General features: G+C 38.4%; 1 protein-coding gene across 2 annotated transcripts; it reads left to right on the top strand.

The window, feature by feature from the left end:
• Positions 1-545: 545 nt before the first annotated feature.
• LOC104000417 (uncharacterized) lies at positions 546-15,359 on the top strand. Of its 2 annotated transcripts, none has more exons than XM_009422451.3 (6): positions 546-1,002; positions 4,631-4,717; positions 8,100-8,258; positions 8,371-8,457; positions 8,538-8,609; positions 13,160-15,359. In XM_009422451.3, exons 1-6 carry the CDS (start codon positions 799-801, stop codon positions 15,086-15,088), a joined length of 2,538 nt encoding a protein of 845 aa, XP_009420726.2. In that variant the 5' UTR covers positions 546-798; the 3' UTR covers positions 15,089-15,359. The 2 variants fall into 2 exon arrangements, with proteins under 2 accessions (XP_009420726.2, XP_009420725.2); XM_009422450.3 differs by having other exon boundaries at positions 8,097-8,258.
• The last annotated feature ends 207 nt before the right edge of the window (positions 15,360-15,566 follow it).

The following is a 15,566-nucleotide window of genomic DNA, read 5'->3' as shown; positions in this document are numbered from 1 at the left end:
GTAATTGTAATGATAATAATAATGATGTTGATGTTGGTATTGATACCCGCAGTGGCACTGATATTAGTGATATTAATGATAGCAAATATTGGAATTGGTAATGATATTGATATTGTTATTACGAATGAAAATTTGATAATGATGATATTTGTAATAATAATTGTATTAATATTAGTAATGGTAACAATGATCTTATTGGTATTGATGATGATAATGATAATGAGAAGTCAAAATCTGAAAACTAATGATTTTTTCGATAAATCTTATTATCAATATATAATTAAAAACTTTATGATATATTTTGGATAAGTTTGTTGTTAAATGTAATATCCGTTTACTGGCACCCGCTGGAATACCTGCTACATTATTGGATACTATGACACGCGGGTCCATTTATGTCACGGCAGGTAGATATAGAACGTATAAAAAATCGTTGCTCTTTGCGGCATCCGATTATCAAAAATAAGATCCGACGGTCATTATTACGCAAAACTTCGCCTTTTTGCATCATGTGTTTCTCAAGAGCCAGAATAGATTGATGAGAGTGTCCAAAATAACCCTTCGTCCCCTTCCGGCTTCCCCTCTCTCTTATTTCTCCCTTCCTCCGGAGCCCTAGTCCGAGCACTAACTCCTAATCCTCTCCAAAAGCCTACCGTGTCCGTAGAAACCCTGTCCAAACGCCGCCGTACTGCGTGTCGGATTCCTTTCTCCGGATCTCGCTGCCTCCGATCGCTGCTTTCTCCGTGGTATTTTGCTTGATTTGGTTGTTGGATCCGATCGCGCTCGTTCGATCTGAGAATGGAGGTGAAGGATTCGTCCGCTGCTACTGGGACAGCGGTAGCTTCTTTGGGGAGCAAGGATGGTGTCACGGGTGACGAAGGGCATCTCGCCGATGCCGAGGGGCTGGCCAAGGAGGCCGCTTTCCTGTTCCAGGGCCGCCGGTTCCAGGAGTGCGTTGATGTGTTGAATCAGCTTGTGCAGAAGAAGCGGGACGATCCAAAGGTTTGTGGGATTTATCTTTTGGATTGCCTGATTGTGGGGCTAGATCTTTCAGAATTCATGTTTCCTTAATATTACTCTAGGTATATTCTGTTTGAATAGCATTTAAGATTTTTGATTTGGTTGTCAAGTAGCATTTAAGCTTTCTGATTTATCCATTGTTTTGTTGCTGCTAACATTTCTTATGTTCAAAATTTTGATAAGCTCTATTCTTTTACTTGTTTGTGAAATATTCTGTTTTATTTGCAAAACGATAGCAAATCTGCATTTCTTCACCTTTATTTCATTGGAATTCAGGTCCGACGCTCTAAATATTGCAGCCAGGTGACTGAGTTGTTTCTTAGCAGTGTAGGGCACTCGAGTGCTTGCCTAGACATTTAGGCGAGGTGAGCAAGGCCTGAGCGTCTTAGGGTGTCTTAGGCGAGGTGTATTCAATTGAACGATGGATGCCTTAGGCGCCCACCTGGGCTCCTGTCTAGGCTGTGGACCAAAATCCCCACAAAATTTGACTCAATAATGGGTCATGTCCCCCCTCTATCTGTACTCCCTTGCCAAAACTTGTGTGCAACCCTTTTTTCTCTTTTTGTCATGTTCTAGTGCAGTCGAGCTTTCGCCCACTACTGGCCACATGCCTCTTCTTCTCTCCCTTCCCTTTTCCCGTTTTCCTCCTTGTTTTCCTCCTCTCTTGATCGATGCTTCATCATCGTCCCCACCATGTTTTTACTCTTTGCTTCTGTTCCTCTTCTTCTCTACCCCTCTCCTATCTCCTGTCTGAGGGTAGCACACCCCAACATTGCCACCCTCTTGATGCAGAATAATCTTAATCTATTTCTCATTGAAATAAATTTAAATAATTTGGGGAGTTACTTTGTAAATGTCATAAGTTCTCACTTGGTAACATTTTCAATGTTTTCGGTTCAGTTTCCTAGATTTCTCAAGAAGAAGAACAAGGAAGCAAATGAGAAAAAAAAGCGGCCAAAATTTGATTTTGATTGGAGATCATAGATCTTGATTGAAGGATTTGTCTCTAGAAGAAAGTTTCATCATCCTGCAAAATAGGAAGCCTATCAATTAGATATATTATTAAAAGAAATATTATTTGCAAAATCAAATATGAAATTTCATTAGAGAAGGAAAGTTGTAATGATTGATATGTCTTGATTTATGGATATTATTATATTCTTCCTCGTTTTTGTAGGTTGTCCATATCTCCTCTTGAATTTGGTCTATAAAAAGGGAATTAAATGTAATTGAACATTAAAGAATGAAAGAATGGATGAATGAATGACTTCTTTTCCCACATTATATGTGAATGGTTATGAGACCATATATCTATTTGGATAGTCTGATTAGGTCACACATTTTGAGACGTGGAGGTGCGATATCTTATTCCTAGGAGTTAATTTTCTGAGCCATAACGAGCATAATAGTTATCATTTTTACTATCACTGTGTCTTATCTTTATCTTTTTTCCTTCCTCTTTTGTTCACTTTTTCTTGGTTAAAAAATGAAAAATATTTTCCTTTAAATCTATGTAGCAAATGTTGAAATATTTTAATCTATTTTTTTGTTTAAGTGAATTTGAATAGTTTAGGGGGGTATTTGAATCCATGTGTATGCGAGAACTATGACGTTTTGCCACTGTTGTTGTTAGTTTTTAAATAGAGTTTTGAAAGAAGTTCTCTAAGGGGTCAATCATGGTATGAAAATAAAGTGCTTTATCAAAAGAAAAGAGGTAGGATATGATTTTTTGACGGATAGAAATAGTGTGTTTTTTTATGTTAGGGGACCTTGATGTCTTCCTATTTATCTTCTAAATTCTTCTTCAGTTTTCTTCTGTTATTTTTTGTTACTTGGACTTATAATCAAATCTGGAGTTGGGCTCACATGTCATCAGTTAGGTAATGCATGGCTGGGTTGGCAAAAAACTTAGCCGAAAAATGGGCTATCTCAGATGAGGCATGGACAACATGCAGTCATGAATCAGAAAGCTTTTTGGAAGTTTTAAATTACCTAGGTCTTTTAAGAGGAAAGACCAGCTGGGCAATATGTCCCATGTCGAAGTGGGAATAAGAGAGAGGGGGATAATTTATCATCTTGCATGTTTCCTATTAGGTTATTTTGAATTTGTTTTTATGTAAGAAATAGTGCATGGTATACCATTTTATTTTATTAGCAGTTAAAGTTGAATTTGTTTTTATGTAAGAAATAGTGCATGGTATACCCTTACAAGCATGGTAAAAGCTCATGCTTGGGTTGTGTTCTTTCATTGTACATAATAAAGTTATTTTATTAGCAGTTGAATTATTTGGTTAAAGTTTTTTTAGTTAGTATTTTTAATTGCTTGCTCGAGAGGCATCTCCACCTTGAATTGGAGAAGCACTTGTTGGAGGTGACATTCACATAGTTTCTCTTTATTTGTGGTCACTGCTTCTTTTTCTTCTTCCTTCTCTGTCCTATATTTCTAACTGTCTCAAATTGCTACAGACAAGCCTTTATCTAAACTTTTTCTTATCGACCCTGCTAACCGATTTCAATGACATGTTTATAATTTCGTATTTATTTCATGTGGTCCCAGTCATTTTTGTTAATGTCCTCAGTACAGTAGGCTTATGCCTTGTCAGGCATTCTTCCTGTATAGTCTTTGAATACCTTTAATGCGAGAATAGATTTCAGAGCAAGATTCAATTTTTTTATGCTTATTCTATTTGCCTTTTCCCCTCATACATTGTTTGCTATATCTTGCATGTTTAATTTTATATGTAGGTGCATTGTGTCAACCTTAAATATTATTTGTTTGTCATTTCAATTAGACATGGAATGTTATTCATCATCCATGAAATCTAAGTACCTGCTGTTTTGTGTGGGTGGAGCTTTTTTCAATTATTTAGCTCTATTAATGGCTGCATGCTAGGTTAAACTATGTCCAATAAATATCTGACATCTCATTCTTCACCATTTAAGTTTAATTTCCATTGTTTTGCACATGCCTCTTGAATTTGCTTCGTTTTGCTTTTTATTTTTTTCTACATATTTAAATACCTCTTTGGCAGTGTACTAGGTTATACTATTATGCACCAATTATGCATGTGCAGAGTCATTTCTTGGACATTAAAATTTTATTTCTTCGCTAGTTTGTCAATTACCAGCTTATAATTTTTGAAGAAAATTTTGTTTCATTCAGTATTGAATTTTACAGTATCTTTACTTTTGAATCTCTTCAAGAATAAGCTTGGCGCTATGCATTCCATGAATCTTAAGTATTGTAACTTTTTTCCTTCAAAACGTGCATGGAGGTGATCATAAAACACCTTTTGTTTGCCTTTATGATGTATATTTCTTGATCAACATTTGTGTTTTATTGTGTGCTGTCATTTGTACAGGGGACTTTCATGATAACAGCAATCTAATTTCATTTTAATCCATATGTGATATCAATTGACTGACTAGATGTATAACTAAGACTGTTTATACCCCTGGTTCTGCTTCATTCATTACTTTGTTGTTATCTATAATGTACTATGATTTTGTTTTCTGGCTTGCATATGACAGAACAAGAAGATATTTTAATGTGCACATTTCTTGTCAAGTAATATTATAATTGTAAATGGAATTTTGTCCCCAATTTCAGATTCTTCATAACATTGCTGTTGCCGAACACTACCGAGATGGTTGTTCTGATCCGAGGAAACTTCTTGATGTACTTCTCAAGTTTAAAGTAAGTTATGCTTTTCTGTTTCTTATTCTATGTTTTGAATAACCATGTGGGGAAGAACCTTTCAAAAGTTGCTCTAGAGAAAAGCTGCTTGTTCTCCTGCAATAGTAGTACTAAGCTACTGAATAATTTTTTATAGGAACAAAGCTATTCTTGGTACAATAGTCATATTAAACTTGCAAATGGCTTCCATGTAGAAGCAAGGCTGCTGCTGTAGAAGTAGTACAAACTACAAACCAAGGTTTTTAATCTCGTATCATACCGGTGTACCAAGCAAATTGCAAATAGCTTCCTGTAGAAGTAGTACAAACCAAGGTTTTTAATCTCGTACCGTATCAGTGTACCGAGCTTTGCTCGGTACGGTACAGGGTATCGAGTGGTACGTCAGGACGTACTGAGCGGCAGTGATTTAAAAAGCGCTAGGCGCTAAGGTCCAAAAACGCCCGAGGCGCTAGGCGCTCGCTCGAGCGAAGCGAGACACTAAAATATAAAAAATATATAATTTAATTAATAAATATAATTATTTAAAATTTTAAATAAAAATATGCTATTAAATTAAGAAAATCTATTAACAGTATTGAAAATTAATCATTTCAAATAAACTTAATATTAACAGTATACTGTATACTGAGCCTGCTGATTGAGAAACGCGACGGCAGCGGCGAGCAACGGCAGCAGCAGTAGCAGTGACAGCGGGAAAGGGAGCGGGAGCGACGAGCAGCGGGAGGCGCGAGCGGCGACAACGACAGTGTTTGCCAGCAGCGACAACGGCGAGCAGCGAGATCGAGATCGGGATCGGGAGTGGCAGCGGTAGCGGGTTAGGGTTGGGTAAGGGTTATATCGGTTTAGTTGGTTTGATTGAACCAACTAACCAACTGAACCAGGACCGAACCAGACCTAAAATCTTGGTTCGATCGCCTTGGTTTACCCAGGTGCTCGCCCGAGGCGCCCTGCGCTCGGCCCAGGCGGCGACTGTTTGAAGCGTGCCGCCTGGGAGATTAGCGAGGCGCTCGGGCCTCGCCTCGCCTCGCCCGAGCGCCTAGGCGAGCGCCCGAGCGCCTTTTTCAATCACTGCTGAGCGGTGCACCTAAAAAGCGCATAAAGCCCTTCGAAAATATCTGAAAAATAAAAATTGATCCCACGACCCAAAACCGACATAATTACCAAAAGAAACCCCATCCTTGTTTTTAACCTCTTACTATCTGTCTCAGTAGAAATGAGCGACGACGAATAACCATCCTTAGTCACTGAAATGGGGAGGTTTACAAAGGTGACGTTGGGTCGTGTTCCATCGTTCGACGGTGTCACTACGACGGGGGTTGCGACGGGACCAGAAGTAGAGGAGTCGAGGTCGGAGGGAGGCAGCTTCTTTCGTGAGGGCTTCTTCAACGGTGGGCAGGAAGTGGTCCCAAATGGTGTCAAAGGTCGCGGTGGCGTGGAAGGTGGTCACGAATAAGCAGCATGCCTCCTGGGGCGACTTAAGGGAAATGGCGTGAGCAACGCAGAGCTCCGGAAGCCTCTCAATTCTTGACTCTTCTCCATATTGTGCTCAATCTGTCGCCTGTTCTCCTCTCTCTCCCTCTCTTTCTGTGGAAAGGGCACAGAAAAGGAAGCAAGTTTTTGTGTTGGAGCACTATTACAGATAGTAACGATCGATTTCGACCGTTACCGACTTGTATTGGGCTGTAATGATCGAAATTTCAACTGTTACCGCTCGGTACAGTCCCGTATTGTCCGATATGGGGCTATATCAATGATACTGCCCAATAGCAGACGATTTGTGTACCGGTCTGTTGGTGGACTGGTACGTACCTCCTGTACTGGGCAGTATGGTTTGGCTTTAAAAACCCTGGTACAAACTAGCAAATAGCTCTACTATAAGTGCAGCTGCTGCTGGAGCAAAGTTGCTGTTGTGGTAGTAGTACTGAGATAGTAAATAGCTTTATGTAGGAGCAAAATTTTTGTTGCAGTGGTAGTATTAAGGTAGCAAATAAATCTATATAGGAGAAAACCTGTTGTTATTATTGTAGTAGTACCCCATGCTCTTTCTCTCTTTCTGTTTCAGATGTTTGTGAAAGGAACATCACAGAATGACATTGCCTTGGCTCTGTAACTGCATCAAATTCCTACTCACCAAACTTGGTTCTTCAATACAAACAAAAACGAAGGTTAATAATGATGATCCCTCAGCAAATCAGCGCAAATTGCATATCCTAATTCAACATGTATTTCAGGATGAGACTGATTGTTGTAATGATCCCCCATTTTTGGAGAACAGCAGCTTAGCCATCTGCTACAATAGTCTCATTTCAGTTGATGTTCTTGGCAGATGGTTTGTAATAAGTGTTATAACCATATTTTCATGTATCATTGAGGGAAAAGAAATTTAAAAAAAAGCTGTCATGTCATGGGGATTTATTGGGTCTGGACTATTAAGGACTGCTTGGACGAGTGCTGACTGGTACTGGACTGTAGTGCACTATGGAACCCTGGTTAATCTGATTATCAGTGTCAGTATAGACTGAGATTTTTATCAAAGTGGTATTCCTCTAGTGAAGACACCCTGTACAATTTTTCGTTAGGATAACTTTAACATCGCTCACGTCTCTGCAGTTGCTTTTTTAATATCCTTATGTTCCTCAAGGCTATCTGTCATTGAAGTACTTGTCTTTCATCATCTGACTAAATGATTCATGATAAACATTTATCCATGTCACATTGGTTCTTTGTACCAATTATTAAATTAAACAAGGGCTGCATAATTCATGAGGTTCTTGCCTAGATGATACACTTATGTTTGTGTCCATGGGAAAAACCTTTTGTAAACAGACAAATTTGTGTTTGGATATGCATACTACTGGTGACATAGGCATTCGTGATATTCTGCTCTGCAGTCCAAGACACATTTTAAGAAATTCTGCCAGTATAGATTTCTCAGTTATCAAATTTACAGGGCCTTAAGTGGTTCTCCTCACAATGCACTCTCGTTTTGTATTGGCAATTTTTTTCTCTAGTGATTTGGCCTGTTTCACAAAATATAAACCAAAATCTGGTTGGTATTAGACTGGCAGAGTGTTTTTTTGGCTTCCCATTTAATTTTTTTCCTAGTTGATTGTGAGGTTAAAGCTGTAAATCTCCTGTTTCTGCTGTGCCAGAAAATGCGGTAGCTCCCTGGGAATATCTTATGTTATCTATCACCTTTTTCTTGTTACTGCTAGTCTTCTATGTTATTCTCATTATGCATGTTTGCCATTTGCTTAATATGATCACATTTCTTTTTGAGCCAGCATTTTCTTGTTCTCGCAAGTGAGAATTTATTTTAAATGTGGTTTTACCAAATACTAACACCTTCTTTTAGACTAATTAATTATTTCTGGTACAGCAGCAAGGTGAAGACCTTGCTTGTTCTTCTGGAGAACAGACCGAATTGGGGAATCGGAGTGTGAATAATATGGTTTCAGGATCCAAAGTGAATAATCCTTCAGACAGTGGCAGAATTGTTTATGCAGAAGAGTTTGACACTTCAGTAATACTGTTGAACATTGTATGTACTTATGTGTTTGTATTTAGACCAAAAATTCTTTTCCCATAGTCATTTAATGCAAATCAAAGGTGGTTCTAATAATGTCACTTTACTCATTTTTGGTTCTTTTCAGGCTGTTGTGCTTTACCACGTCCATGAATATGTGCAGGCATTATCAGTCCTTGAAACATTATATCAGAATATTGAGCCCATTGATGAGGTCTTTGTCAGTTATCTTGTGTATTCATATGATGGCCTCTTTTCTTCTTTTCCTTCAATCAGTGCTTTTGTCTCATGCAGAGAATAGCTCTTCACGTGTGTGTTCTGCTGCTGGATGTTGCATTGGCCTGCCAAGATGCTTCAAAAGCTGCAGTAAGTTTACAATGGAAGTGTCATTTAATTTTCTTTTCCTGCTTCAATGTTGCCTCCAACTTCTGTTGTATGGAACATGAAATAAAGAACTTGTGGGGCAAAACAAAACTCCTTTCGTGACTTGTCAGTATATTGATTTATGTATATTAGGTCTTTGTGACCTACTCTCACTATAAGCTTCTGAAAATAATGTGGTATCTGATAATTGAACTGGGTCAAAAGACAATAGAAAAAATAATTGAATTTTGATTGACCTCCGTGGTGGAATTGCACTGAATAATGTTATGCATGACAAGTATTACGTATGACATGGCAATACAAGCCACTGATTCTTTATCTTGTTTTTCCTTAATTCATATGCGCACTTTTGTAGAAAACTAATATATTTGATTTCTACATGCTATGATCTGATGTAGCCATTTGTCATTACAATTTCGAACCTACAATTCATCAAAAAGGAAGCAGGTCAAAATTTTTGTTGTGTGGTTAATTTGTCATTAGTGAAGTGTTGAAATTGCTTTGTTTATGAAGATCAGTGGAATTTCATGCCTTATTTCAGGGTGAAGACTATGTTTCATGTCTTTTGAGAATATTAGATGTCTTAAAAGCACTATCTGTACTTTTGAAGTACCTTGATGATTTGGTTGACCTGTGTCTTGTAATTGAGGTAGTTCATCATCAAGATATAATATAGAGGGAGTTGACCTGTATCTTGCAACAGAGGTAGTTCAGTTCCATTGGTGCTTATTAAGATCTTGTTGCATCTCTTATATCTATTTACAATGTGACACTATGTTTTCCTTTTACTCTATGTACCAAAGCCTACCAGCAGTATTGTCTTTTTAAACTTTTGCACATTGGGTAGGTTGTTCCATGTCGCTACCATGATTACATAACTAAACTTGTATTTGACAAAGGAAGTCCCTTAAGCATTGACTCCCTTAGTCCCAGCTAGTGAGGTTCTCGCTTGCTTTGGATCAAGATATGCAATACCGTACCATACCGATGTTTCAAGGTTGGCTCGGTACGGTACGGTATCATGTACTGAGTGGTATACCAGGACGTACTTAACAGTTTTATATATTTCTTTCTCTACTGTAGCACTATAACACTGATACAGTATGATACTATAGTACTGTAGCACGTTCCGTCCGGTAGCGGGCAGTCCGTGTACCGGTATGTCGTCGGATTGGTACGTACCTCCCATACCGGGCGGTACCATTCAAAATTACATATCATGCTTTGGATATCCACACCGATAGGAAGCTGTTGAAGGTAAACTCAATAATGTCCCATACGTGCAATACCACTCGCTCACACTACCACTGTCATATCACTCCACCGCTACTGTCGCTTCACTCCTCCACGATGTTGCTTCCATCCAAGACAAATAGTTCTCCATCGCTGTCTCTCCTTACACTTCAGGGGTTCTAGTTGATACTGACTAGCACTAAACATATTGACACTCGGAAGATTGGTGCTACCAGTCAGTCCTGTAACGGATTCAATTGTCAGTCAGTATCAGTATTAGACCGAGATAATCCTTGGGTTAGTGGACTAGTTTATTTAATAACAATATCAAAATAAAAAACATATCTGATGAATGAAGAGTTTTTAGTATCAATTTCTAAGAATCTGAGATATCTAGAACTTCTCTATCTATAGAGAAATTAAGATAACTAGTTATATTATGAAACTGTGAGAAGGAGTCTTTGGAGGTAAGATAAGGCATGAAACAAGAATTTTGGAGAATCAATTTGGTTTTATGACAAGATTAATGACAAATTATATATATCTATAAAGGAAATTAATAAAAACTATAGAGAGGAGAGATTTGCATGGTTTTTATTGACTTAGAAAAAGCTATTATAGAATCCCAAAGAATTATTGGAGTGGGTTTTAGAAAAAAAAAGATGTGTTTACTATTTATATTGACATTATAAAAGATATGTAAGGTAAAAATGTGTCTTAGAATTATAGTGAGCATATCTAGCGAGTTTCCTATTACTATAGGGATACATCAAGGATCAACATTTTAGTCTTTATGTTTTTATATTGATAATTTATTAACTTACTAGTCATATGAAGGATAGGTCTATATGTTGTATGTTTTTTGCTGTGTATTTCTTTGATTGATGCGAATTTAAATGAAATTGATTTATAACTTGAGTTGTGAAGACCAACATTAGGGGTTATAGATTAAGTAGGGCTAGGATTGAATATATGATGTGTACTTGGTAATACTAAATGCAGAAATATAGATGTAGTTGGGATTGATGGGCAAGAGGTTTAGGCAAGTAAAACATTTTCGTATCTTAACTCTATTGTTCAACAAGACTGGGAGACTGATGAAGATGTTCAGAGTAAAAGTAAGGTAGTTAAAATCAAGAGAGGCTTAGGGGTTGTGTGACCAACAGGCAAGGAATTCAATTTCACCCAGATTCCATACTTTTCTGTGTGTAAACTGAGATGTGGACCACCCATTTTGGGCAGTTGATCCCCTTTCTTCCTTTCGTTATGTTGGTTTTTTCTTTTAGAAGGGGCCGAGCCACCAAGCCGGATGCCTTTAGTGGCTCATGAGGGGTTGCGAGTTTGGTCTCCCTCTCTGCACTATCTCATGATCTTTGTTGGCCCTTGCCATGGCTTATTCGCTGTGTTGCTTGCTTCCTCTGGTATCTCTCTTTATCCTCGTCCTCCGTTGCCTCCTATCCATAGTACATGCCAGTGTACCATGTGTTAGTTTATTGCAGCCCGACCTGTTTGTTTCATTCCTTGTCATCAGGTGCCTCTTAAATTGAAAAAGGAATTTCATAAGTCAGCTGTTAGGCTAGCCATACTTTACATTCAGGATTTAGGCATCAAGAGACAACATATGCAAAATGTTTCTATACCGAATATTGAAGTGGATTTGCAAAGTTACTAGGAACAATAGATTAGAAATATTTTCTTGAACAATTAGATATGATCCCTAATCCCACCTCTGTTTTTTTGTCAACCAAGTGCGGCCCAGCTGTTACCCTTTCACTGCAACAGCCTATCATTTTTTCCCCCCAAACTGGTCCTCCACCTCCTGCAACTAAACAACGCTTGGTACTTTGATCAGCAACTTATTCTCTGATCCTCTAACAACAGTAATAACAGCACCAAACCAGCCTTCTGAGTCCAACAAACTACTTCTGTATCTCTCAATTCTCTTTTATCCTATGCCACTGCTTTCCCAATTAAGATGTATCCTATAAGCAAGATGCCAGTGAACTCCATGGCTTCATTGACATCTGCAATTTCCTTGATGGCCTTATGGAATCATTGGTTCTAATCTCAGATATTGTATCCTGACAATCTCTTAGTTTCATCTAGGACAGTTCACCTAACAACAGGTTTGCTCTGATCTTACTGAAGTATAAGCATCAACCCTTTTGGGTTGAACATAAACATAAATGAGGGGTATTAACAATCTGGATTATGCTTAGTAATTTTCTATGATAAGCAGTGTATCTAAACTTTGTGATGATTTTTATGGGATTTTCATGTGATCTGGACTTAAAAGTGCTTTTATTATGCTGGTGAGAGTGAATTTTGATAGCTTTGGGATCTTGAAATTTCCAGTGAATCCACTACTAGGGAAATTCCTTTTCTATTCTCAGCTGAAAGCTTTGTGCCTGCAGAAACTTAATGTTGCTAGCTTTGGGATTGCCTATTCTATGTCCTTGTATTCTTGGTTAATCTATTTCTGGTGCGCTAAGAAAGTACTCTTGTAACGCATTGGATGCCGATAAATCTAATCATGCTGGAAGAGGGAAACAAGCTTTGCACCGGGCAAGCAATAAGTTAGGATTAGGAAAGGTGTGGTTCTAGCTTTAGGAGAGCGAGATATGAATAGCTTTCTCTTTCTTTGGGTGCGAAAGTAAGGTATCAATCAATTTCAACGTAGGAATCAATGCTCTGCTTGGTTACGTATGTATATCAGTTGCACTCAATTCTATGATTTTTTATTTGTACTGCATGGAACTGCACAGTTACTTAGAGAGTCTCGTATTAGTTGTCCTGCTTCACTGCTGCATCATTGGATCAGGGAACTTTAAAATATATTTTGAAATATTTACTCGTTGGGTGTGTCATATTAGCTTTTCTACAAAGCTTGCTGTTTAGGGTACCTATGTTAACCTCCGTCTGGCATTTCTACAAAGCTTGCTTCACTGCTTCACTGCTGCTACACTCTGTCTGGTATTTAACTTCTTTAAGGTTCATGTCATGAGATATTTCATAGAGGATCAGAGTACCTATGTTAAATTGGATCAGAGTACCTATGCTACATTAGTTTATTGCTAAAGGTTTCATCCTGGAACATTTGATATGACTACTACATTTCTCTTCAAATTCATTAATTTTGGTATTGCTGATATTATTATTTGAAACTCATTGCCCATGTTGGATTATTTTTTCTGTGTTCCAATTTATGATCATGGTATTCTGCAAAAAATTTAGTAATATTCACATAGGTTTGGTTTTTTTGCTATGCTCTGCTCAAACTTCTTATATTTTTGTTTCAGGATGTTATTCAATACCTGGAGAAATCTTTTGGTGTTGGTCATGCTGTCGGGCAAGGAGATATCGGCAGCTGCATCCAACACCCATCTAACCAAGGATTGAAAGTTTCTATAACAAACAACTTCTCTGCTCCAGATGCCTCCAGTACAGATTCAAGTGGTAGCATCAATGTTCCTGAAAATGCTTTGACAAGAACTTTATCAGAAGAGACACTAGAATATGAGACCTTATATTCAACACTGGATACTGGTACCGAGAACTTGGAGAGGCCTACCCCCAACGATAACTCAATAACATCAGCTGATCAAGCAGCTTCTGCCATTGATCTAAAGTTAAGTTTGCATCTTTACAAGGTACGACTACTGCTGCTCACAAGGAACCTGAAGGCTGCAAAGCGTGAAATCAAGCTTGCTATGAACATAGCACGTTTTGGAGATTCATCTACAGCACTTTTGTTAAAGTCTCAGTTAGAATACGCTCGTGGCAACCACCGAAAGGCTATAAAATTATTGATGACATCTGGTAACAGATCTGATCCAGCAACCCTTTGTATATTTAACAACAATATGGGGTGCATATACCACCATCTTGGGAAACATCACACTTCAACTTTGTTCTTCTCTAAGGCATTAAAATGCAGTGCATCTCTTGGGTGTGAGAAGCCTCTGAAGCTTTCTACCTTTTCTCAAGATAAATCATTCTTTATAGTATATAACTGTGGCTTGCAATACTTGCTTTGTGGAAGACCACTGGTTGCAGCCCGCTGTTTTGACAAAGCTAGGCCAGTATTTTATGACAAACCCATTTTCTGGCTCCGATTTGCTGAATGCTGCTTGTCAGCTCTAGAAAAGGGACTTCTGGCAAAAACTGGTTCTTCGTCATCAGATGGCAAGGAGGTGAAAGTTCATGTAGTTGGATCAGGCAGATGCAGACAATTAGTGATTGATGATTTCAGCTCGGGACATAGATATTCTGACTGCTTAGGAGAGGGTGGTTTAATCACTTCTGATGGCGAACATAGACTTTCACTTCCTTTTGCTCGACGGTGTCTCCTCAATGCTCTGTATCTGCTCAATAAAAGTGAAAAGGTCCAGTCAAGTGGATCGCTCTCTAGAAAAGAAGAAGAGGATACCTACCTTGCAACATCTGCTAATTCAAAGAATTTGAGCCACAAGAATATACTGTCTGGTAATTCAAAAGCTTCAAATGCAACATCAACCCCTGGGACTTCTACTAATGGTGATTCCAAAGAAACAAAGGGAGGTATACTCTTGAACACGACATTGCAGAGTTCTCTTTCTTCATATGAGGAAATATGTAGAAAAGAAATGAACATGATAAAGCAGGTTGTTCTAGGCAACCTAGCTTATGTGGAGTTGAATTTAGGGAATCCATTAAAAGCATTATCTGCCGCAAAAGAACTCCAGCAGTTGCCTGGCTGTTCCAGAATGTACGTATTTCTCAGTCATGTATATTCTGCTGAAGCACTTTGCTACATGAACCAACCAAAAGAAGCAGCTGAGCATTTGTCATTCTATGTGTCGGAAAAGAACGAAGTTCAGTTGCCTTACAGTGAAGAAGATAGGGAAAAGTGGAGAACAGATAGAAGTGGGGATGGGGAAGAGTCGAGTGGTCCTCCTAATGTCAAAACTAGTGAAGAAATCCAAGGTATGATGTTTATGAAGCCTGATGAGGCTCGTGGAACGCTCTATGTAAATCTTGCTGCAATTTGTGCAATACAAGGAAATATTGAGCAGGCTAGCTTATTGGCGAAGAAAGCTCTGGTTGCACTGCCTAGCAATCCAATAGCTGCACTTGCTGCCATCTACATTGACCTTCTACTAGGGAGAACACAAGATGCTCAAGTTAAATTGAAACATTGCAGACAGGTCAGATTCTTTCCCACTCATGTAAGAATGGGCAGCACATGATTGTACCAATGATCAGACAACTACCGTATACTAATGAAGTTTGTACTAGATCAGAATTTTAGGGTTCTATGTACCACACAGACAGTTGTTTGTAGAATAAACTTTCTTATTTAGGGTCGGTGGCGCTGCACATAATTTTAATGTGGTTGCCCACCTTTTGAGTTTGAACTGTAGCCCGGGATCAGGCCAAGAGAGATGAGCTACTTTATGAACCGTGTGGAAAATTCATTCATTCAGGAAATTGACCCGTCTTCCCTTCTTGGTGGTGTAATCTGCTCTTGTTTGAAGATTGGCACAATTCTGGTAGATGATCCTTGTGTTCCACTCCAATTATAAATGCATCAAGCGCTGTTTGAACTATGGTATGATGCTGTTGGTGGAAATTGCTATTTTTTTTTTCTTTTCTCTGTTCATTATTTTTGGAACTCTATTCACTGTATAGCTTTATTATGGAACTCTCTTTCCAATTGATCTTCTT

The sequence above is a fragment of the Musa acuminata genome, chromosome BXJ2-10 (assembly GCF_036884655.1).
Source record: "Musa acuminata AAA Group cultivar baxijiao chromosome BXJ2-10, Cavendish_Baxijiao_AAA, whole genome shotgun sequence".
Lineage (NCBI taxonomy): Eukaryota > Viridiplantae > Streptophyta > Magnoliopsida > Zingiberales > Musaceae > Musa > Musa acuminata.
Note: the sequence above shows the minus strand (reverse complement) of the source record. Positions and strands in the feature narration are given on the sequence as shown.

Coding starts and splice junctions, on each gene's coding strand:
- LOC104000417 (XM_009422450.3), top strand. CDS start 799: ATGGAGGTGAAGGATTCGTCCGCTGCTACTGGGACAGCGGTAGCTTCT. Junction 8,458..8,537: donor ATATTGAGCCCATTGATGAG/GTCTTTGTCAGT, acceptor TGTCTCATGCAG/AGAATAGCTCTTCACGTGTG. Junction 8,610..13,159: donor AAGATGCTTCAAAAGCTGCA/GTAAGTTTACAA, acceptor TTTTTGTTTCAG/GATGTTATTCAATACCTGGA.